General features: G+C 43.3%; 2 protein-coding genes and 3 long non-coding RNA genes across 6 annotated transcripts; 1 reads left to right on the forward strand and 4 right to left on the reverse strand.

Moving 5' to 3' along the window:
- Positions 1–6902: 6902 nt before the first annotated feature.
- LOC139336805 (uncharacterized) lies at positions 6903–7400 on the reverse strand. Of its 2 annotated transcripts, none has more exons than XR_011602498.1 (3): positions 7277–7400; positions 7069–7131; positions 6903–6974 (listed from the first exon to the last, which is right to left on the reverse strand). It is a non-coding gene; the product is annotated as an uncharacterized lncRNA (long non-coding RNA). The 2 variants fall into 2 exon arrangements; XR_011602497.1 differs by having other exon boundaries at positions 6909–6971.
- Positions 7401–9342: 1942 nt separating this feature from the next.
- Positions 9343–9685, reverse strand: LOC139336804 (uncharacterized). The gene is made up of 3 exons (XR_011602496.1): positions 9652–9685; positions 9527–9566; positions 9343–9446 (listed from the first exon to the last, which is right to left on the reverse strand). It is a non-coding gene; the product is annotated as an uncharacterized lncRNA (long non-coding RNA).
- A 628-nt stretch (positions 9686–10313) lies between these two features.
- Positions 10314–11500, reverse strand: LOC139336536 (protein FAM133-like). The gene is made up of 6 exons (XM_070970669.1): positions 11393–11500; positions 11202–11254; positions 11021–11107; positions 10755–10850; positions 10545–10673; positions 10314–10391 (listed from the first exon to the last, which is right to left on the reverse strand). The coding sequence occupies exons 2-6, from the start codon at positions 11238–11240 to the stop codon at positions 10314–10316; spliced, it is 429 nt and encodes a 142-aa protein (XP_070826770.1). The 5' UTR covers positions 11241–11254; positions 11393–11500.
- A 1325-nt stretch (positions 11501–12825) lies between these two features.
- On the reverse strand, positions 12826–13817 carry LOC139335874 (uncharacterized). The gene is made up of 3 exons (XR_011602451.1): positions 13729–13817; positions 13407–13511; positions 12826–12898 (listed from the first exon to the last, which is right to left on the reverse strand). It is a non-coding gene; the product is annotated as an uncharacterized lncRNA (long non-coding RNA).
- Positions 13818–15591: 1774 nt separating this feature from the next.
- tp53i13 (tumor protein p53 inducible protein 13) lies at positions 15592–21101 on the forward strand. The gene is made up of 9 exons (XM_070969863.1): positions 15592–16097; positions 16261–16338; positions 16566–16601; positions 16958–17016; positions 17207–17285; positions 18046–18174; positions 18516–18707; positions 18843–19884; positions 19989–21101. Exons 1-9 carry the CDS (start codon positions 15981–15983, stop codon positions 20093–20095), a joined length of 1839 nt encoding a protein of 612 aa, XP_070825964.1. The 5' UTR covers positions 15592–15980; the 3' UTR covers positions 20096–21101.
- Positions 21102–21224: the final 123 nt, after the last annotated feature.

Consider the following 21224-nt stretch of genomic DNA (forward strand, 5'->3'; position numbering starts at 1 on the left):
CCTCTAGTGGGACATGTGCTCACAGCCCAGCACCATGCAGCTCGACTGGCATTTGCCACCAGAATTGGCAGGGCCACAGACGAAAGCAGGTTCACACTGAGCACATGTGACAGGCGTCAGAGTCTGGAGATGCTGCGATGAACGTTATGCTGCCTGTAACATCATCCAGCATGAGCGGATTGGCGATAGGTCAGTGGTGGTCTGGGGGGGGCATATCCGCGAAGGGTCGCACAGACCTCCATGTCACAGCCAATGGTACCCTGACTGCTGTTAGGAACCAGGATGAAATCCTCAGAGGGATTGTCAGACCTTACGCTGGTGCAGTGGGCCCTCGGCTCCTCCTGCTGCAGGACAATGTCCGGCCTCATGTGGCCAGAGTGTGTGGGCAGTTCCTGGATGGCAAAGCGCTGATGCCTCTGACTAGCCTTCACGTTCCCCCGACCTAAATCCAATTGAGCACCTATGGGACATAATGTATCGGTGCATCTGACGCCTCCAAGTACTGTCACAGACTGTCCAGGAGCTCACCGATGCCCTGATCCAGGTCTGGGAGAAGATCCCCCAGGACACCATCCATTGACTCGTCAGGCCATACACACTGCTGAGACACATTATGAGTCGCCATGACGCAATTCATGAGAGCTGGATCAGCCTGTGATTTCAATTTTTTTACTTTGATTTCTGATGTGATTTTGAATCCTGCCCTCAGTGGGTTGATGATTTTGGTTTCCACTGACCGTTGTTACATCATTTTGTTTCCAACAAATTATACAATGAACGTCAGCAAAGATTTTCAACACTGTGTGATTTAAGTGTTGCCTTCACTTTTTTTAAGCAGTGTAGTTTTTGGATGCAGATCAGTGTCTGTAGGCTAAAGGGACTACTCAGTGATTAAAAGAATGTGCTGAGGGAGACTGCATCAAACAACCTGTGTTCAGGTCTCTAATCACTCTGATCCACTGATCACACTTTGCTCACTTCAGCACTAAATAGCTGCTTATATCTTTTCTACCTCACAGGCTATGTGGCTGTAGCAGTTTGCTCACTAAAGGAGCATCCGAACATCAAAAGAAGAACATCCTGACTGAAGTATGTTTGAATTTTTTTCCCTAATTTGATTTTTAGGCTTTGAGAAAGTGAAAATCAAAGGGGACGGCATGATGGGGCCAGTGCCCTGCACATCCATCTGTCCATGCATCCCTCTATTCTTTCCTCTTCCCTGAAGCTGTTGGCAGAAAACACGTTTAGCTGTCACTACAGTTAAATAAGGCACAAGTTAGAGGATCTTAAGGATGTCCAGAGGCCCTCACATCCCTCTCTTTATTCAACTCTCACTCACTTTCTCTTTCTGCTTCTCAGCATCAGCTCCCGTTCTGACAAACATCCAGTACACTGGGTCAGATCTTAAAAGTCTGAAGTGTGTACCTCTAGTTTTCTGCCTTCACCCAAGGGCAGATTGGGTTTCTGCAGCACAACATGTCAAACTTTAGTCATTTCTGAATCAAATACACTTAACAGGCATTCGCACAGATGTATTAATACGCAGGACAATGAGAGCACACTGTGTAGTGTCACACATGGCACAGGGAGAAGTTGCTGTTTCTTATTGATAAGCGTGTCTTGATTACTCAATGAATCATTTGGTTTAAAAAAAAAAAAATGTCTTTGGTCTGACAAACGATCCCAAACCCAAACGCACTCAGCTTACGATCACATAAAACAAAGAAAAGTTGCAAATCCTCACACTTGTACCTTTGGAACAGATCAATTCATCAAGAAACTGTTCTTATAAATCATCCACTGATTCTCCCTTCAATATTCCCTCAAAGGGTGAGAATAAACGTTTGAACATGATGGATGGGTTAAACTTGGTTTCTTCTGCAACCTTCGAAAGATGCATGCTTGATTTATTATTGATTCCTTTCTGAAACCATTCCATTTTTTTTTCTGCACCCAATGAAAGATTCAAAAGACCTGAAGGAGATCCTCAACGCTAAATGCTGCAATTCTCTTCTCCTGACAGTCCTAGCTGGGGTTCACAGTAACTTGAATATTGATGTCAGGTAAACGGGTGAGCCTTTGCTCAGTGCTGTTATGTATTGTGAGTGAAAGGCTTCATTTTTTGCCCAGGGATAATTTTACATACAAAACATGTTCTCATTTCATTAAATATGATGCATTTCTATGAAGTAAACTATGCAGTGTTATGTGTAATAGTATCAAAATGCTGTTTCTACATTAATGCATCAGTAGTAACAATACATTATAATATAGAACATCATAACTCTTAACTTTTTCTTCACATTTTAAGTACACGTTGCTGTTGTTCCTTCTGTATCTTTACTTTTAAATGAAGAGCTTGTATATGTACGCAGTATGTGTTTACACAGTGGTACTTTTACTTCAGAAAGGATCTAAATACCAAGGTGACCATGGATTTAAACTTTGAATTGATTCAGTCAAAGGAGCTATTTAGCATGTTGACACTTACTCATATAAAGTGACATTATCATTTTGATAAAATTGATTATAATTAATTACAATAACAGACAACAACACTCGCTGTATTTTGTGTATTCCTCATGTATAGATCTTGCTTTAATCTTCCACTTCAAACTTCAATTGACCTTAAAAAAACAGGCGGCGCTGCCATCTTGTGGCAAAGAAAACACACTGCACTTTTAAAAAAAATCCTGCAGACATGATGTTTGTTGTCAGAGCATTTACTTCTAGGGATCAGCACACTTGTTTACACAAGACCAGTGTGTCTCTGTGAGACCAATCGTGACAGGACAGGAAGGAAAGCTGGTACTGCTGCACGCTCAACCACACGCAGTAACTTTACAGACGAGATCATGGGAGAGTAGCGGTGCAGTCCAGTCCCCCAGGAAGCCTCAACCCTGAAATGACAAAGAGGACAATGCTGTTACTGCAGAGAGGATACATGATTTATGAAAGAACATCCTGAGCGCCACAGATCCTGCGTATCTTTAATGTATGAATCGCCGTGGCAACAGTATGGGCCCTAACAAGCACCTAAATCTTTTTTGGAGCGGGAATGCTACAAATTCTAGTCAGGCCGTGACAGGCCTGCGAGCAGGGTGTTCACTTTCATGGAGGTGATATGACAACAGCTCTTTCATGATTCCCTTATCTGACCTGTTTCTCTGGTCTCCCACCCTGGGCTTGGCTCAGCACTTTAGCTTTAGTCATTTGCATGCAGAACCTGTCATGTTGTTCTCTTTACTTTGAACGAACATGCAACAAAAGTGAAAGGAACTCAGGCTAAAAGTGATACGATAGCACAAGTTGCTCCGAGATTGTCAGCAAGTTAATGAGCTGAAAATCAATCTGCAGATCTGGACAACAGCGTGAAATGTAGATGAAAAGAGCGCCCGCACGCACACACACAGAAGGGTGTGGCGGTCAGATCTCATTATAACTGACAGTGCTGGTAAGACCTGTTGTGGAGGTTCCACATGCACCAACCATTGAGGTGTGACAGCAGGTATGATTCCTGTCGAGCTGCACTTCGCTTGCAAGAGGTCTTGAGAACTACAAGCTGAGCTGGGAAGTAACAAAAGCCGGCCTGTGGGTGTGGATGTGCCCAAAATCCAACACATCAAGGCCTAGCTGACTGAAGTCATTTTATATCAAAAACTGATTTAGAAAGATCTCTACCTCGTCGCTGCTGGAGGAAGATGAGGAGGAAGAGGAAGAGGATGAGGTGCCTGCTGTTTCTCCATCCTTTAGTTCCTTTTTCTTCTTCTTCTTCTTGTCGGACTCTCCATCCTTTGACTGTTTGTCACTTTCTGACTTTTTGCTGTGAGACTTGTCCTTGCTGTCACACTTGTCCTTGCTGTCACACTTGTCCTTGTGTTCCTAAAAAAAATGGCAAAAGTTGACTTTGATTGAATAGTTGATTGTGCTTGAGCGTAGGTTTGAGGCGTGTAATCATAATTAATCAGCGTAGAGTAAGAAATGTGTTGGCCGCAGTGTGCTATGCCCAAGAGCTGGCAGCAGAAGGGCACAAGTGAAGCAGATTAACCAGAGGCAAAAACCTGGAGATTCATTTCACACCACAAAACACACTTTTGTCAAGTTCTACTTCTCAGCACCTGTGTAACTGTTCAAATGTACACGTACCTTATCCCCTTTTTGCCAAGGAAACTTAAACTCGTCTTTTTGAGCTTCCTTCTTCTTCACCGCCTCTTCTTCCCCACCCAAAGCTGCACACATGTGAAAGGGACAGACGGTGAGCAGGTTTGAGGTCCGAGGTGATGAATGAAAGAGGGACAACGATCAGAGCTGTCACCAGGAGCTGAGAGCAAAGCTTTCCCTACAAACATGACACCTTGCTGTCTTTGTTTACGCATTTTGGTCTTGTTCTCAGGTGTATCTTTAGGCTACGTAAGGTGCCAGGCGCAAACTCCGCTGGCTGAAATGCCTGTTACTCTTCAGCTCCAGTCAACCAGCGTCGGAAAACGCGTAACTCTGTGCCTACCTGCGTCCAGAGAGAAAGACATGGCGACTCCTCTACGTGCGCTTCTCCCAAAGTGACCACCGAGAATCAGACGATGACAATCTGAGATCGTCTCACCTAAAACACGTGACCTGACCTGGGCACGCCCCCAGCCGCCGCCTCCCCTGGACTAAACTCACCTGGCGCAGGGCGGCTCCTTCACAGGGCAGGAGCGCACAGTGCCACTGAAAACACACACACACAGTACACACCTGCAGGCAGACAAGTCTGAATATTCAGTGTGACGGTGATACTGAGATACACTGTTTCTACATGAATTACATGGATATTTATTACTCTCTATTCAGTTAAGTCATTCTAAGAAAAACTCCTGCATTTAAAGTTTTACCTAAGTAAAAGTATCAATAACTCAGTGTGAAAATACTTCATTACAAGTGAAACTGCAGCATTCTAAGTTTCACTTGATAAAAGTGCTATTATCAGAAAAACGTAGTTAGAAGTTTAAATTATACTTCTTATTATGCAGAATGGCATTTTTTATCACCTCTGCATTAACATCGAAATCATATCACCTTAATGTGACCTGATCAAGGTCATTCAACAATTCTATATGATCTGGTTTGCACCTCAAAAAAATCTCCACCATATCATCTCTGTATTAGTTTGTTCTTGTACAAACTTTTTCATGAAACAAGTGATTAGAGATCCCTGCTGATCAAGAGAAATCTCACCGTATTCTAGAAAATTCATAAAACTAGTTCCATTAAAGCAGGTTGCGTAAAGTACAGGTAGCTCAAAAATGTACTCACTGTATGTGCAGTACTTTTAATAAATGCACTTTTTATGCCAGAAAGAAATTACAGTGTTAGCATTTAAATATGGAGTGCTTTTTATAAGCAGTATCATGTTATTATTATCTTTGATGGGACTAAAAAGAAGAAGAAGAAGAAGAAAAAAACAGGCTAAGGCTTTGGAAGATAGCTATACCTCCTTAGCTGCAGCTATTAAAAATACTGGGGAACATTATGTACTTTTGTGAACGATCAAACAATGAAAACTGGTGTTAGAGAGTCCAGTTAGTATCCTCTGATATTTAGGCAACCAAATGTTTACGCTGTAATTTAAAGCATTACCAAGTATTAAACATCATTTGTGTCTCCATTCAGATGCCACGACACAATAAAAATGGCTCAATTCAAAGCCAACAAACAGCTAGAGTGACCATGACATTAGTTCCTGCTGTGTGCCTGAAGAACCTGAGATGTAGGGAAGCACCGCTGTGAGACATCAGGCTTGTGCTACAGGTAAACCTCTCATACCGGCATAAATGCTCTGCCTTTACATATTTGAGAAGGTGACACTTTCTCAACAAGGAACCAACTGTACTGTGCACGTCATAAGCCGACTGTCTTCAATATAATCTTGACTCTAAATTATCAAAATAGTAACAATAAGACCAGACAAAACATAAAATCATATCATTTTATTGTGCAAAGCAAGCATTTTGAATTTTTTTTACATGAGTGTCATCAATATTTCTGCCTTAAAGGTGCCTTACCAATTAAAACTACTAAAACATGAAAAGTTTCATCATGTCACAATGCATCTTTATCCACTAACCTCTGTCTTCCACCAGAAACCACATCAAAGCCATCTCCTTTTATTCTGTCTGTTGGGTCAACACAGTTTCCATGCATACAATCCAGACACTGCATTAATAAAGCGTATCACATCATCACATTCAACTTCCTCCAATGTTACCTAAGCCATGCTTTAAAAAAAATGATCAGTAACATCTATTTGGATCTACAGCGTTTCATCAGTGGTAAGGCCTGGGGCCTCTCCATGTGTCACTAGAGAACTGCTGGGTAGTGGTACGGGTCCCCGTGTCTCCATATCTCCTGGGGCTCCCCATCAGGAACTCCATGGGGCTCTGAGGTCTGCGAACGGAGGGCCGATCTCCAATACTCAGTGAGGAGCTGGAGGCAGAGGGCGTGGAGGACGCTGAAGGATTCAGAGGATCCAGCTTCACGACAGGTTTGGAGGGGAGTGACGCAAAGGAGGTGCCCGAAGCACCACCTGGCTTAGAGCTGCTGCCACTGGGAGCTGAGAGCCCGCGGCCACCTGAGCCTGAAATCTCCAGTTTTGGCTCGCCGCTTTGCTTAGCATCAGGGCTTTCCTGGAATGAAGCCAACACCATCAACACACATGGAGGATAAATGAAAAGGCAAGTGAACCTTACAGACGGCAAATAGACAGCCTGTTAGGAGAAATCATGGCGGCCATAATCTTTTTTATCTTAAAAGCAAACTTAAGCAAAACCAAACTCTGATGACCAAACAGGGAACCAATAAGATTCAGTCATTTCACCTTCACATGACATACTCTGACAACAATAACCCCTTCATGAGTAATTTACCTTCTTCTTCTTCTCGTCCTTCTTCTCTTTTTTATTTTCCTTGTCACTGTCAGATGAACCCGATGAGTCCTGCTCAAATACAAAGCACACAACACTCCAGTCATCCATGCTGTGTGAAAATGAAAATGAGCATTAATATATTTTTCTTCATTGCACCAGACATTACCTTCTTTTTGTCTTTCTTCTTTTTCTTCTTCTTGTCATTATCACTGCTAGAAGAATCTGAGTCCTTGATGGACGGAAACAAGGTAACTGTGTTACTGTATTGCTGTTTTTTGAGGACATGGCCCATTTTAATACACACAGGAAACAGCAGCTAGTACATTCAGTAGAAGACTGCATCGGACTGAAACAACGCATCCACATTGCTTTACCTTTTTCTTGTCTTTCTTCTTCTTCTTCTTCTTGTCCTTTTTCTTCTTCTTTTTCTTCTTGTCATCATCACTAGAAGAATCGCTGGAGGATCCAGAGGATGAAGAAGAAGATGAAGAAGAGGAGGAGGAATCCTGAACACAAAAAGAAATAATGATAATACACGTCACAAATCATTAACGCTGTGATGTCTCCTTCTGAGCTGAAACAAGCAAAAAGTCTCTGTTCAGTCACTACACCACCTGCTGCCAGGGTGATTCAGCAATTTCCACTTACCAAACATCAGCAGCAGCATGTTTTTGCAGGACATGTCGAGCAGAATAAGATGCTTCATTTTACTTTTTCTGGCTGTTTCGGCTTTTTGATGTTTGTGGGGTTTTTTGTCAGAGCTGTTCAGAACTTTTTAATTCATAATCACCCAAAAACCTGGGATGGTATGCTCTCACCTTCTTCTTCTTCTTCTTTTTCTTTTTGTCCTTCTTCTTCTTCTTTTTCTTCTTCTTGTCATCATCACTGCTAGAAGAATCTGAGTCCTTGATGGATGTAAACAAGATAACTGTGTTACTACCATCTCACTATACACAGGAGACAGCACCTACTAATGTATTCAGCAGAAGACTGCTTTGGACTTAAACAACACGTCCGCGTTGCTTTACCTTTTTCTTGTCTTTCTTTTTCTTCTTCTTCTTATCCTTTTTCTTCTTCTTTTTCTTTTTGTCATCATCACTAGAAGAATCGCTGGAGGAGTCAGAGGAAGAAGAAGAAGAAGAAGAGGAATCCTGCACACAAAAAGAAATAATGATAATCACATTTCATTCATAAAGTAGTACCAGAGATCACCAGCAGTACGCTTTTTTAAGGTTTTTGTTCAAGACTTTGTGACTTTTCTCACCTTCTTTTTCTTCTTCTTCTTCTTTTTCTTATCTTTCTTCTTCTTCTTTTTCTAAAGTAAAAAACAAACAAACATGGACTCACAATGAATTGTGCGGCTCTGTTAACTTGGGTGCAGATGAGTAAATTTCTAAGTAGAGAACATCACATTTGTGTGTGTGTGTGTGTGTGTGTGTGTGTGTGTGTGTGTGTGTGTGTGATCTCACCTTGTCGTCATCACTATCAGAAGAAGAAGAAGATGAGGAAGAAGAGGAGCTATCATCAGAAGAGTCGGACTTCTAGAAAGAATATCAGTCAGTCAGTCACAGAAGTCAGAAGTCTTTGTTCATTAAAGTCAAATAATCTAACTTTTTTCATTTTCACTGGTTAACCACAGCACTTTTCACATTTTACCTTCTTCTTCTTCTTCTTCTTCTTCTTTTTCTTCTTCTTCTTCTTATCGTCTTCACTATCAGAGGAGGAGGAAGATGAAGAGCTGCAGTCCTGTAAAGAGTAGGAGAGCCAAGGATGACATGATAAGTTTGAACAGCAGGGCGAAAAAAAGCCATATGCCAAAGTGTTGTGAAGACACAAACCTTCTTCTTCTTCTTGTTTTTCTTCTTCTTCTTCTTCTTCTTGTCATCTTCGCTGTCTGAGGAGGAGCTATCAGATGAAGAAGAGGAGGAGCTGGAGGAGTCCTATGGATCAAATCAAATACAAATATTCACATTCAGACTCAAACAGTATAACTGCATTGGACACACACACACACACACACACACACACACACACACACACACACACACACACACACACACACACACACACACACACACACACACAATCACACCAGTGAGCAAATGAGAGTTTCACCTGCCTGCACACTGAAAGACTTCTTTCGATCTGTTACACACTGATTCTCTAAACTGACTGCTTCCACATCTCTCTGTATACCTTTTCCTTCTTCTTCTTCTTTTTCTTCTTCTTGTCTTTTTTGTCATCATCGCTGTCTGAAGATGAGCCAGAATCCTGTTGCAAAGCACAGAAATTGTTTTTGAGAGAAATCACTGCATACTGTCATCTTGCTGATAATGCACTGTAGCATAACGCTCATCTAAAAAACAGTTACATGAGGAAGAGGAGGAACTAATGCACTCTCTGTTAAGCAGCATGTACACAGCATCATTACCTTCTTCTTCTTCTTCTTCTTCAACTTCTTCTTCTTCTCCTTCTCCTCTCCTCCTTCTCCCTCATCATCACTCAGGTGGCCATCCTCAATGCCTTCAGTTAATGCTCCCCCTGCTGGACAGGAAACATCATTACAACCAAAACAACACAGTATCCTCCAGCCTAATCTTGCTTTGTAGAAGGAGCACACGTACCAGCCAATGAAGAGGACAGCTTGCCTTCCTCTTTCTTATCCTGCCAAGACAAAAGAAAACAATGATTCTCTGTGTATTTGTTTATGTGTGTGTGGCATGCAGACAATAAGTGTGACTAATTTCACCTTGTCAGCATCTTCAGCTTTTTTTTGATCTCCATCAGCACTCGGCTCTGCGACCTCACCACCTGCAGCAAACGTCATGAGCAGGTTCGGTTACGATGACGCTTATTGTTGTCATTTCAATCTACTCTCTTCTGGTTACTCTGTCTTTTTTTCAGCAGAACAAAACAGTGCAAACACTCACCAGCTGCTGAAAGAGCAGTCGCTGCTGAGCTGCTGAGCTCATCCTCCTCTTCATCCTGTGAAAAAGCACAAACACGCTCGGGCTTACTATATTTACTGCACCTTGTACGCAGGGACGTGTTCACGCACACGCTTAAAAACCTGTTGACAGATCATAAACTGATCCGAGTCTACAGACCCATTCATTGTCTGTGCAGTGGAAAATTATTTGAATGAAGCTGATAAACAATGTGAGGCGCTAACTCAGTGTGGCAACTATGCGTCTTCATAACATTCCCTTGCAGGCACTGACAGGTACAGAAGCCACTGCTCATTTTCTCAGAAGACGTGTGAAAGTTTGTCTGCAAAGTGAACACACGCTGCTCTACAGGTGTGCTTTAAGAAATGTGTGATGAGTTTAACTCAAATATTGTTCATAACTGATGTATAATGCCATTAAAACTGAGCTACTGAGCTACAAAAAGTCAAATGCCCTGCCAGGGTCACAGGATTACCTTTTTCTTATCTTTCTTCTTCTTTTTCTTCTTATCTTTATCACTGTCTGAAGATGAAGATGAATCCTGGGGAAATGAAAAAAATCTTTTAGCATCCATTCATCATCAATCCAACGACGCTGGAGCCATTATTATTTATTCAGCGAGTCACGTATTAAAATGATGTCATCGGATTGGAAATGTAGGTTTACTTCCTATGAAACATGAACATTGTTTTACCTTTTTCTTGTCCTTCTTTTTCTTCTTCTTCTTGTCCTTTTTTTTCTTTTTCTTTTTCTTCTTGTCATCCTCACTGTCAGAAGAGGATGAAGAAGAGGAGGAGCTATCTGAGGAAGAGGAGCTGGAGTCCTGTGAAAGAAGAATAAACAAAAAGTGAACACATAAAATTTTCATCACAGATGTAGAACAGACAATTGACAATAGTGTTACCTTCTTCTTCTTCTTCTTTTTCTTCTTCTTCTTTTTCTTCTTCTTCTTCTCATCCTCACTGTCGGAGGATGAACTGTCAGAGGAAGAGGACGAATCCTGGGGGAGAGGAAGTACAGTAACATTCAGTAACAAAGGTTAAAAGTGTGATTCATATATAAATGTTTCATTGTTTTCATTGCATGTATAATTTATTGGCGCATGCTAATCCAGTTCAGCAGGTAGATACTGCTGTATAATTTGCTGCATTATGGAAGATTTGTACTTACCTTCTTCTTTTTCTTCTTCTTCTTCTTGTCCCTCTTCTTCTTTTTCTCTTTCTTCTTGTCGTCCTCATCATCTGATGAGTTGAAATCCTGAAGTAAGAAAAGGAAAAAAAAAAATCCTGTATTGACACATTTAACAGCAACAGCGTATTTCAGAGGGAAGGTCATTTGAGTTCACGCTCACCTGGCTCATCTTCAGACCTTCAGCAAGCTGCGGATCCATTTGGCCATCAGGACCTGGAAACATTGCACACATTCAAATGTAGACCACAGGTTAATAATGAAAATAGCAACATGCACCTCAGCAGACTTGATATCAGCAGTCATCTAAAAACAGCTTCATGGTGCAAATGAGAAATGCTGTGTTTCACTTACCGGCCTGATATATGATAACTTTGTCCCAGACGTAATCTTTCTTCTCATCCTTCTTCTCCTTTTTCTTCTTCTTCTTCTTCTTCTTATCATCCTGCAAGGGAACACTATTTCTTCCATAACTGCGTATTGTTTTTAACAGATTCCATCGTACAGTATGTGTGCTCGTGCATGAAGTGAGTGTTAAATTTGCTCAATAAAGTAGAAATAAAGACAAAGCCATCACAGCTGGGTGTCGGCCACTAGGTTCATATGATGAACTGTCTTCCTTCGCTACAGTTAGATAATTTAACATTTAACAAACACTCTGTTTATATGGCTTTTATTACACACATACTGGATGCATAAAAGCATACACTAGCACTTCTGTGTAACCATGCATGTAAGCCTGCACACACCCCAACACATTTAGGATGTCTGGGGCGTTTCCATTCCAAACAAAGTGACATAGGTCAAATATAACTTTATGATCACGACTGGAGGTGTGTGCTCCTCTCCTGTCAGATACCTGCCCGCTATCAGAGCGAGGACACTGGAGCCTCCACCCAAAGCCCAAGCATTCCACTGTTATGTACACACGCTCTTTCTTTGCTGTGTTCTTGTGATCTGTTAACCGATGACCAGTGGACTGATGGGTGGTAACACATTTGTGGAATGCAAGAATTCAACTTCTCACTTTGTTTCTGTCCTTTGTGTGAAAAGCTTGCAAGAGCCTGAGTCACTCGGTTTTCCTGAGTCTCCTGATTTTCCACTCACGCCCTCAGTAAAGGAGCAGAACATCATACCTTTGTGTGAATGCAGTCACTTGAAGTTCAACTTTACCAAACTTAACAAAAGGGTGAAACATTTGAAGTATTTGTGCACTCTTTGGCTTGGAGCTGAAGGCTGAAAGTGTTGAGGAAGCACGCCCGCGGAGGGTTGATGTGCTTATCCCCCAACTTGCCAAAAGACGTGAGAAAAGCTCAGTTTTTAGATTTCTAAATGCAGACAATGTGACACCCAAAATGTTCTCTTAACAGACTGCATTGTCGGCTTTGACAGTATTTTCACCTGAGGCGGTGACACAGTTAGATGGGACTGATGTGGAGTCGTTTGTGCTTGTGGCCAAAGACTTAATGTAGCAAAGCTGCAGGAAAGATTTCTGAAGGATTTACATAAACAAAAGTGTGCACTATAAAACCATCAGCCTGGCTGTCTCCAGAGGAAATATTTCTGGCTTCAGCTGAAGGAATGCTGAGAGCTGTGCATTGAGCAGCAAGTCCTTGCAAAATGATCAATGTGAACCATAAGTTTTCCTCATCAAGTCTCAGGCGGAGCTCTGTGGTATTCTGTGAGAGGTGTGTGACGTGTGGCATGTTAGAGCAAGACGGGAGTTGCGTGGAAGCAATATTCCTCCACATCACCTTGAGCAGCACCCATGCCACAACTTACCTCACTGTCACTATCCGAAGAGCTACTGGAGGAAGAAGAAGAGGAGGAAGAGGAGGAGGAGGACGATGAGCTGGAATCCTGTTGAAAAAGAAGCAGGGAAGTTATGGCTCAACTCTGTGTACACATGGAGCAGGTTTATTTATACCCTCCTTTGTTGGTGAAAACAACAAATGAGAACCAAATCGAATGAGTAATATGGGCGCACTGGAGCGAGGCTTTACTGCTGCTTAGAGAAGGCAGTGCAGCAGAAGGGAGGGGGCCCTCAAGCACTTAGCAACACACAAAAGAACGTGCACAAGCAACGAGCATTTCACCAAAAGAACACACGAGGACACACACGCCCATTTCAGCTATGCCGTGAGCCAAAGTGACAGTTGATCTGCATTCTAAACAAATGAAAACCATTCCTCGCTCTCTCCTGTTGCTAGGTGCAGCCCTCACTGCACTTCCCTCTTCTCTCTGAAGTCAGAGCCCATGATTTCTGCAATGTAAAGTCTTAATACAGTCTGTCCCATTTTCGCCAACAGTGAAAGACACAGTTTTGATAGCTTGGGTAATGGTGAAATGAGCTTTTTGAGACACATACTTTCTTCTTCTTCTTCTTCTTCAGCTTCTTCTTCTTGTCTTTCTTCCCGATACCCTCGTCCTCGCTGTCCGACGAGGACAGAGAGCTGTCAAATGAGTACAGCTCCTAGTCAGAGACAGAATGACAAGGCAGAGATTATCCACTGTGTCCTGCACAATCTTTCGAATACATTCAGATGAGAATAATTACACATAAATGATGTATTTTATGTGTCTTTTTTTTTATTGTTGCCTGAAATATAGATAATACTTGGTGACAAAGTGATATGGGTCCATGCACCTTTTATTCAAATGATTGTTTTTCAGGTAGCTCTCCTGCTCACCTCTCCATATCCTGCTCCTGCAGGGTCTCCTGGTTGACTCTTGTCGCCCTCGACCTTGCCCAGGTCTACAGGCTGTTCTACCTCTGCAACAGGCTGCACACCACCAGGAGAGTCTGCAGCTGTCTGCTGGTCATCTGCAGTGCCAGCTCCACCTGGAGTGACACAGTACAGGGTGATGGACTTAGAGACATCTGGTGGACGATCATCTATTATACTTTTTTTTTTATTTATTTAGAATCCTTAAAATGCTTCACCAGTGTCTGCAGAGAGAATCACCAACCTATTTCTCTCATGTTGGTTGCATCATAACAGGTGAGGGGATTATGTGGCTGCACTTCCTTACTGTCCCACTTTAAATGGACAGCCAGATTAAAACAGAGTAATCAAAGGTAAGGCTCTAAATCAATAAACTGCTGCCTAAAGCATGGTTACTTTTTGTTGCCATAAATTCAGTAGATTGCCTAACTGTTACAGCAATTCAGAGCAGTGCCACACCCTGAAGAGCATAAGGAAAGAATATAAAGTATTTGTTTTGTGTAAATGGGTTATATTATTAGTAGAAACACCTCTGCAAAACAGTAATAAGTGGATCATTTGCTTTCTTCCTGAAATGATTGTTGTCTGTTGGTTAAAGAAATTGATAAGCCAAAACTCAAACTCTAAACTAAGTAGGCTGCTAAACAGCTTGAAGTCCAAAAGACAACAAACCTGTGAGGACGGTGGACTCCATTTAGGTCCAGATGTGTCCCCTGTCCAGGGACCCAAAGTCTCTTCTGACAGATCCACCTGGACACCTTTACGACAAGGTGTGTGAGTATGTGTGTGAGCTTTAGAGTTTTTGTGGGTGGGGAAAACAGGGAAAGTGTGAAGATGGCGAAAATCAGAGAGACTTTCTTTCACGAGTTTCAAAATTAAACCCGCTTTGAAAGAAAATATTTGACATTGCTGAAAATGTACCCACTATGTATTCAACGTGCCAACTCCACTGCTTTCACTTATAATTTTTGTTCTTGGTGGCACAACTGGCAGACTGAACTCTTCTATTTCACAGATTACTGCATTTTCATAAGTCTGTTTTATTTTGAAAGCAACCAGAAACCAGGGCTATTAAATCTGACCTGTGGGCGGTACCCAGCTTGAATGACAGGTTTACCTGAGCCAACAGGTAAGGCCTGTTTCTGTGTAGTGGCAGCGATGCTGCAGCCTATCTACAATATCTGTACGAGAACAAGGTATCGTCTGATAAGTTTTACTATAGCCTACAGGTAAAGCACTAGCATGTAAATACCAATTGCAGAGATCGGTGCGTGCGAATTGTAAATGATAGCTGCCGCACAACTCCAGTGGAATAAACTTACTTGCTCTACTTAGAGCTGCGCAGAAGCAATACTGACTGATTGAACAGGGTCGCCGAGAGAAAGCTTTTCCTGTAGTGATCTTGTTACAACTTCAAGAGACACAATCACTGTTGATTTAAACCATATAATGCTGTCGTGTCGCCTCCCAGAGGATGTTCGGAGTTATTACCACGGGTTAATATCCTAGTAGTCAAACTTTTGTCTTACGTTCCTTTCTAGCTTCCGTAGTTTAACAGTTGAGTAAAGTTAGCCAGAAATACCAGAATCAGTGTACTCCCGGAAATGATGTTTTATGTTCAAAATAAAATAACGACGTTATAATTTAAATTACAATGAAAACAAGAAAAAACACTGGAACGTTCGTAACTAAAGGATATCAAATGAAATACGCAACTGACTCATTAAATCCGGAACAAAGGAGAGATGAGATATCAACAAAGATAATAAAAATTGAAGTAAGACGATGCAGCGATTATATTTTGAAATCGATACGGAACACGTAGTTAATCTTTTAACAATGTAGTTAGCTAAATGACTAGTAAACTGTGTATCAAACACTGACGAAGTAGCCATGGCAGTGCACAGCACCTTATTTTACATTTCTGTGCGTTAAATTGCCGAGCCTCGGCCAATAGTTCAGTCTAAAATGTGGAAGAGCTAGCTGTTTTTAGCTGAGCTTAAGGAAGACAGCGGACGTACGGCGCTGTGGGACAGTTATCTTTTTCACCGGCACGTCTCACCGCTCCTCTGTTATGGCTCCAGAAAAACTGTGTTTTGGGATTATGAAAGGTCAGTTCTTTGTCAGTCTCTGTGTGGCTAGACGACCAGTGGAAAGCTATGGCAACTAGCTAAATGTGGGTCTGGTCACACTCGAATGACTGACCGGTTGTCACCATGCCGAGCCAAACGACTTCCCCGCGGCTGACAGTGACTGTGCTGGCCGCGCTGTGGGTCAGTTTGGGTCGCTGCGATGTCTCCCAGTCTCCGGGGCCAGCGTGCGACAACGGAAAGGTACAAGCTGATATCTGCCGTGTGTTTGGTATGTGTGTGTTACGTGTGTGAAGAATATAGATTACGTTCAGTTATTTTAGACGTATTTGTGTGTGTGTGTGTGTGTGTGTGTGTGTGTGTGTGTGTGTGTGTGTGTGTGTGTGTGTGTGTGTGTGTGTGATAGCTCTATTTGGATAGAGATCTACCTGAGGATACCCTTTCCTGGGACTGTCCAGTGTCTGCTTGGCCGGAGCCTCCTCAGGTAAGGATCACCATTATCACCTGTGTTGTACATTGATCTCCACAGCCTCATTGGCTCAGATGGGTGGGGTGGGCCGCAACACACTGTGTGCCAGGAAGGTGAAACAATCATGGGAAAGAAAATGTGGCGGTAATGATTGTCCATCTGGCACTGCCGGGTCTACTGGCTGGAGCAGGTTCCTTTATCAGTGGCGTAAGCATTGTTCACATTTTCCCTCTTATCTGCAGAGACTTTGCAGTATTGACACGGTGTATGATCCTGAGGTGAGTAAACTCATCACCAAGCATTTTACTTGGGATTTCCCCCCAACCTTTGGCTCTCAGACACTGACATAACTTGGGTGTTTCCTAAAATCAAAGCCCAGTGGGATAACACTCAGGGAGACATCAAATTTCAAAGTTTGCACATTTGACCGTAATGCTTGCCATTAACAGGTGCTTTGCCCTGTTTTCACTTTGAAAAGTGTTCACTGATCTATCACAAACATGCCAGTCGCAGCCTAATTTGGAGTTAACTGAAACGTCTTCCTTGTCTTGTAATCAACAACAAATAGGTGAAAAGTCAGGTGATTGATGACTGGGTGTTTATACTAGTTTGACCTGATTTCTTTTCGCTGCAGCCAGCCAAGCAGATCTGCATGGACAAATCGATTTCCTACAACCGCACCATCCCCAACAGGTAAGGCTGTCCGGACAGACATACAATACTCATGCTCCAAAGAACTGGGGAGATGATCCAATGCAGGATAGGAGACGCTGACACATGCGCACACATTCCCATGGGCACAGCAGTGTCTTTACTATCCTTGCATACTCCTGGTTTCAGTGCCTTGTCAATATTAATATGTGTGTATTTGTGTGTATTATAGTGGGGCGTACAGACCAGTAAGGGCAGAGAGTGGAGAGTACTTGTACTGTCCTCCTCAACGGTGGATCAATAATTTACACGTAAGTCGCACCGTCAAGCATGTGAATAGACATTTGTGTTCAGGGCGTCAGTGAAGAAATTGACATTTTTTGTGGTAAAGTTTGTACTTTTTATCCTTATCCTTAATCCCATGTCGCTGCTTCACCCATTATGTAAAAGCTACAACTTCACAGCATTTGATATGAAACCATAGTGAAGAATCAGTTATTTGCCGTCATTTGCATGAATGGGGTTGATAGAGGCACAGGAGAGTTCAGTGGTTTTAGGCAGCAGACTGGTGAATCACAGTCCCTGCTGCTTTATTTCAGTCTGTTTAAGCCGGACATTCATCACACTGTGGAGTTAAGACATAATCAATGTTTCGTTGTGACTTAAATTAAGAGTAATACAGAGAAGTCTGCCAGCGCTCACATTCTACCTGCTGGAGCTTTGATAGCAGAGCTGCCACTGAACAGATTTCCTTGATTTTCAGGGATTCAACAAACAGTCACAGCATGTCAGGGATTTTTATCAGAACGTGATGCCAGAGTACACTTAGATCACTGCTGGTGGTTTGGTCTCCACAGAGGAAACCAGACATTTCCCCCGAGGAATCTTTGTCAGCTGAAAAACATTATGAACAGATAGGAAGACATACCACGTTAACATTATCATAAGATCTCAGTCTCAGCTGCTGAGTGTCATAGATTTGGGTGAAAAATCAGACGGTGTGGTGGTCGGAGAGGATGTGGACAATGACCGTCACGTGTGTGCCTGTGTTTGTGTGTATACATATTCCAGCATGCAGCCACTGTTTTGCTCTACCACCCCTGTGCTCCTCTCCACGAGCGTCTGCTTCTGTCTGTCCTGGCCCGCTCCTGTCTGCCGGACTACGTCATTACCCCACACCCACAGCTCAGTGAACGCATGGTGAGACAAACCCTTCACCTCTGCTCTTTGACCACAAGTCACAGGAGAGTCCAAATATTTTTGTTCGTTTGCATATTCTGTCTGATTGGTCGGTTCATCGACTCTCTGAAATGAATACAGCTGAATAGCCAGCCAGCCAAACCCAAATCTGTAATCTTTTTTTTTTAATGCTACACAAACCAGTTTTAGTGGTTCAACCAAGCATGTGAAATAGCCTCAACGTTAGCTCAATATTCAGCTCAATACCTAAGTGTGATTTAAAGAGTATTATGGCTCATTAAATTAGGTCAGCATCAGCCGATGGAAGACAGAGAGTGAGTGTATGTTTGCTCTGTGTTCAGCCAGTGGCCTTGTTGTCGTGGGGTCGTACCTTGGAGCTGTCCTCCGTGGCGTCCACAGATGTCTGTGATTGGCTGGAGACCACAACATCTGCAAGTAATGAGTTTGGTGGTGTGAGCCCAAGCAGGACGTACAACCTGCTCTTAACCCGGTCAGCTGAGCGGCACCAGCAGCAGCATGCAGGAAAAATGAAGGTTGGAACGTGATTTTGTTCCTTTGCATGATGTTGATTATCAGTCATTCTGCAGGCACTGCAGTAACACTGCATAGAAGAGTCATTTCACTAGTCTTGTAGATGTCTCTAAGTAGCTGTCGCTGGAAATCCCCAGGAGTCTGTGAGGCGATGCTGTGAGCAGACCATCTCTCCTCTGCTGAATGGGGCGAAGGAGTCCAACACGAAGAAGGAAAGCTTGCAGCAGATTAAAGAGGAAGGCAAAAGCAGGCAGATAAGAGCTGCCACACAGACCAACAGAACCACCCTCACAAAGACAGCGGACGTCCAGAGCTACAACAGCATGCCTGGACCATCAGCAGATTCTCCTCCAGGGAACAGTACTCTGTCAGATCCCCCTGGTCCGAGGGAAGTGCCTTCTCAGTCTAAGATCCAAAATATAAATCAGGGCCTCAGACCCAGGCCCACAACTCTTTTGGGATCAAATATGTCTGAGACTCTCACAAATCTGTCTTTAGGATTTGGGGATCCAGGGTCTCAGAAAAGTGGGTTAAGACTACAGACAGCAGGACAGCAGCCCAATCTTAAACGCACTGCCCTGAGAAATCCAAGCCCCTCTGCTGGGCTGGATGTTCGTGCAGAAGATGTGAACAGTGAACACAACCACACTGCCAGGCCGGAAGCCCTCAGCTCCAAAGATGAAGGTACAGACTCTGTTAAGCAACACATGGAGAGGGACTCCAAAGAAAAACACTCTGATAAAGACAGCACAGCAGATGGCATGATGAAGGATGAGGAAGTAGTGGATGTCAAAGAGAGAGAGTTGGAATATAAGCAAACACACAGTGACACACACGAAAGTGGAAAGACCGGCTTCCATTCTGTTTCCTCATCCCAATCGGAGTCGCCGCCCCAGCCACAACAACACGCGCCCGGCAGCCACGACTGTGACGACTGCAAGGCGGGCGAACACTGCGAATGCAACAAGGACGCAGGGGCCGACGCCCAAGCTGGTGTTGTGAGTAAGGGGTTGCCGAGGACCCCCAGGACAGACGAGGCTGTGTGGGCGGCAGCTGCGCTGGGCTTCCTGCTGGTTCTCCTGACCCTGTCGGTGCTTCACACGCGCCTGTACCGCCACTGGAGGACCATGCCAAGTCTCTACTGGCACGACCCACAGCAGGACTACGACAGCGTAGCAGGTAGGTGGACCACGCACGGCTCAGACATCACAGAGCGCTTCTGATCCTCTGACCAGTCCTTTGTATTCTCAAGCTGTTTTTGTTTGTTTGCGTGTGTCCTCTAGATGTGATCCGCAGGAGGCTACGAATTGCGAAGAGGAGGCGGAAAAGGGGCAGGAGACAGGAGTGTGTTCTGCTGCCCAGCTCCTCCAGCTCAGACGAACATCCATAGAAGAATAAAGGAAACATCCCCCAGAATGCATGAAGAGGAGGTGAAGAGTGGACTCCGGCAAACAAATTAGACCTTGGTTGTGCAAAAATGGGTGCAGCTTGCTATTGGGGTAGCATTCGTCTTAATCACACTGTCCATACACCATTGTATAGCATACACTATGCTGGACGCATTACCTGTCAGGGAGATAGAGAGCTGGACTGGAACACCTTTGTCAAAAGAGGAGGTGTTGCTGGATCATCTGAAATCTGAAGCTGAAATATCACAAACTGCAGCTCCTCCATTTAGATCCTTTGTCCAGATTGACGATGGAAAGAAGGACTGTTTCGATGGGACCACTGTTGTGTGTGTTTCAAAGAGGAAAAGCAGAATGTTTTGGCCATCCAAAATCAGCCTTTTATTATGAGCCAGAACACAGAGGCAAATGATCTCTTAGCAAATATGCACCATCATAGAACATTCAATTCGCCAAATAACAAACATCAAAGAATACTTACAAAAGAAGCTATTGTGTTTTGATGGAAGCTTACGCAACTCTCATCAGTCATGTGGTTCAGGATCAGTTCTTTGACCCCCCCAGGAGATCCCACCAGTATCAACATTACATCAAAGAGTCCAAAGCGAAGCCCTCAGGTTGTATTTAGCGACCCGCAGATTTGATAGATCTGTGTGACTTCTTTTGGTGTCTGACCATACTCTCTCACACATCGCACACTCCTTGTATTACAATCAATATTAAGCCTCCTGTGCTGGTCTTGTTGATTTTTCTCGCCGAGGATTGTTTTTGATGTGTTGCATTTTGTGCGTATTTAGTTTTTATCAGTAGATTTACAGTGATATCGTGTTGCTTTTACCTGTGAAGGTTTAGTCTGTGAATATGTAAGTTGCTGTTCTAAGCAACACTGTGTGCATGATGTGTTGTCATTCAGCGGTACGAACATGTGGATAGTTGTATTTTGAAGCAGACTTTAGAGGTTTTACAGAGACAATAAATTCTTTGACTGAAGTGCTGGGTGTGTGGACTGCTGTTTGCAACAGCTGCCGTGGACGTCGGCATGTTTTCCCCTGTCTTTTAACACCTTAAGCAGATGGTGTGTGTGCGACCAGTTAACGGACCAAGAACTGGATT

This window comes from Chaetodon trifascialis, chromosome 9 (genome assembly GCF_039877785.1).
Source record: "Chaetodon trifascialis isolate fChaTrf1 chromosome 9, fChaTrf1.hap1, whole genome shotgun sequence".
NCBI classification, from domain to species: domain Eukaryota; kingdom Metazoa; phylum Chordata; class Actinopteri; order Chaetodontiformes; family Chaetodontidae; genus Chaetodon; species Chaetodon trifascialis.

What these genes read in the sequence shown, in the direction of transcription:
- LOC139336536 (XM_070970669.1), bottom strand. Translation starts at nt 11,240, where the DNA reads ATGGATCCGCAGCTTGCTGAAGGTCTGAAGATGAGCCAG. An exon ending in AAGGTCTGAAGATGAGCCAG is followed by an intron (nt 11,108 to 11,201) that starts GTGAGCGTGAAC and finishes TTCTTACTTCAG; the next exon opens with GATTTCAACTCATCAGATGA. An exon ending in AGAAGAAGAAAAAGAAGAAG is followed by an intron (nt 10,851 to 11,020) that starts GTAAGTACAAAT and finishes CCTCTCCCCCAG; the next exon opens with GATTCGTCCTCTTCCTCTGA.
- tp53i13 (XM_070969863.1), top strand. Translation starts at nt 15,981, where the DNA reads ATGCCGAGCCAAACGACTTCCCCGCGGCTGACAGTGACTGTGCTGGCC. An exon ending in CTTGGCCGGAGCCTCCTCAG is followed by an intron (nt 16,339 to 16,565) that starts GTAAGGATCACC and finishes TCTTATCTGCAG; the next exon opens with AGACTTTGCAGTATTGACAC. An exon ending in AGCATGCAGGAAAAATGAAG is followed by an intron (nt 18,708 to 18,842) that starts GTTGGAACGTGA and finishes GGAAATCCCCAG; the next exon opens with GAGTCTGTGAGGCGATGCTG.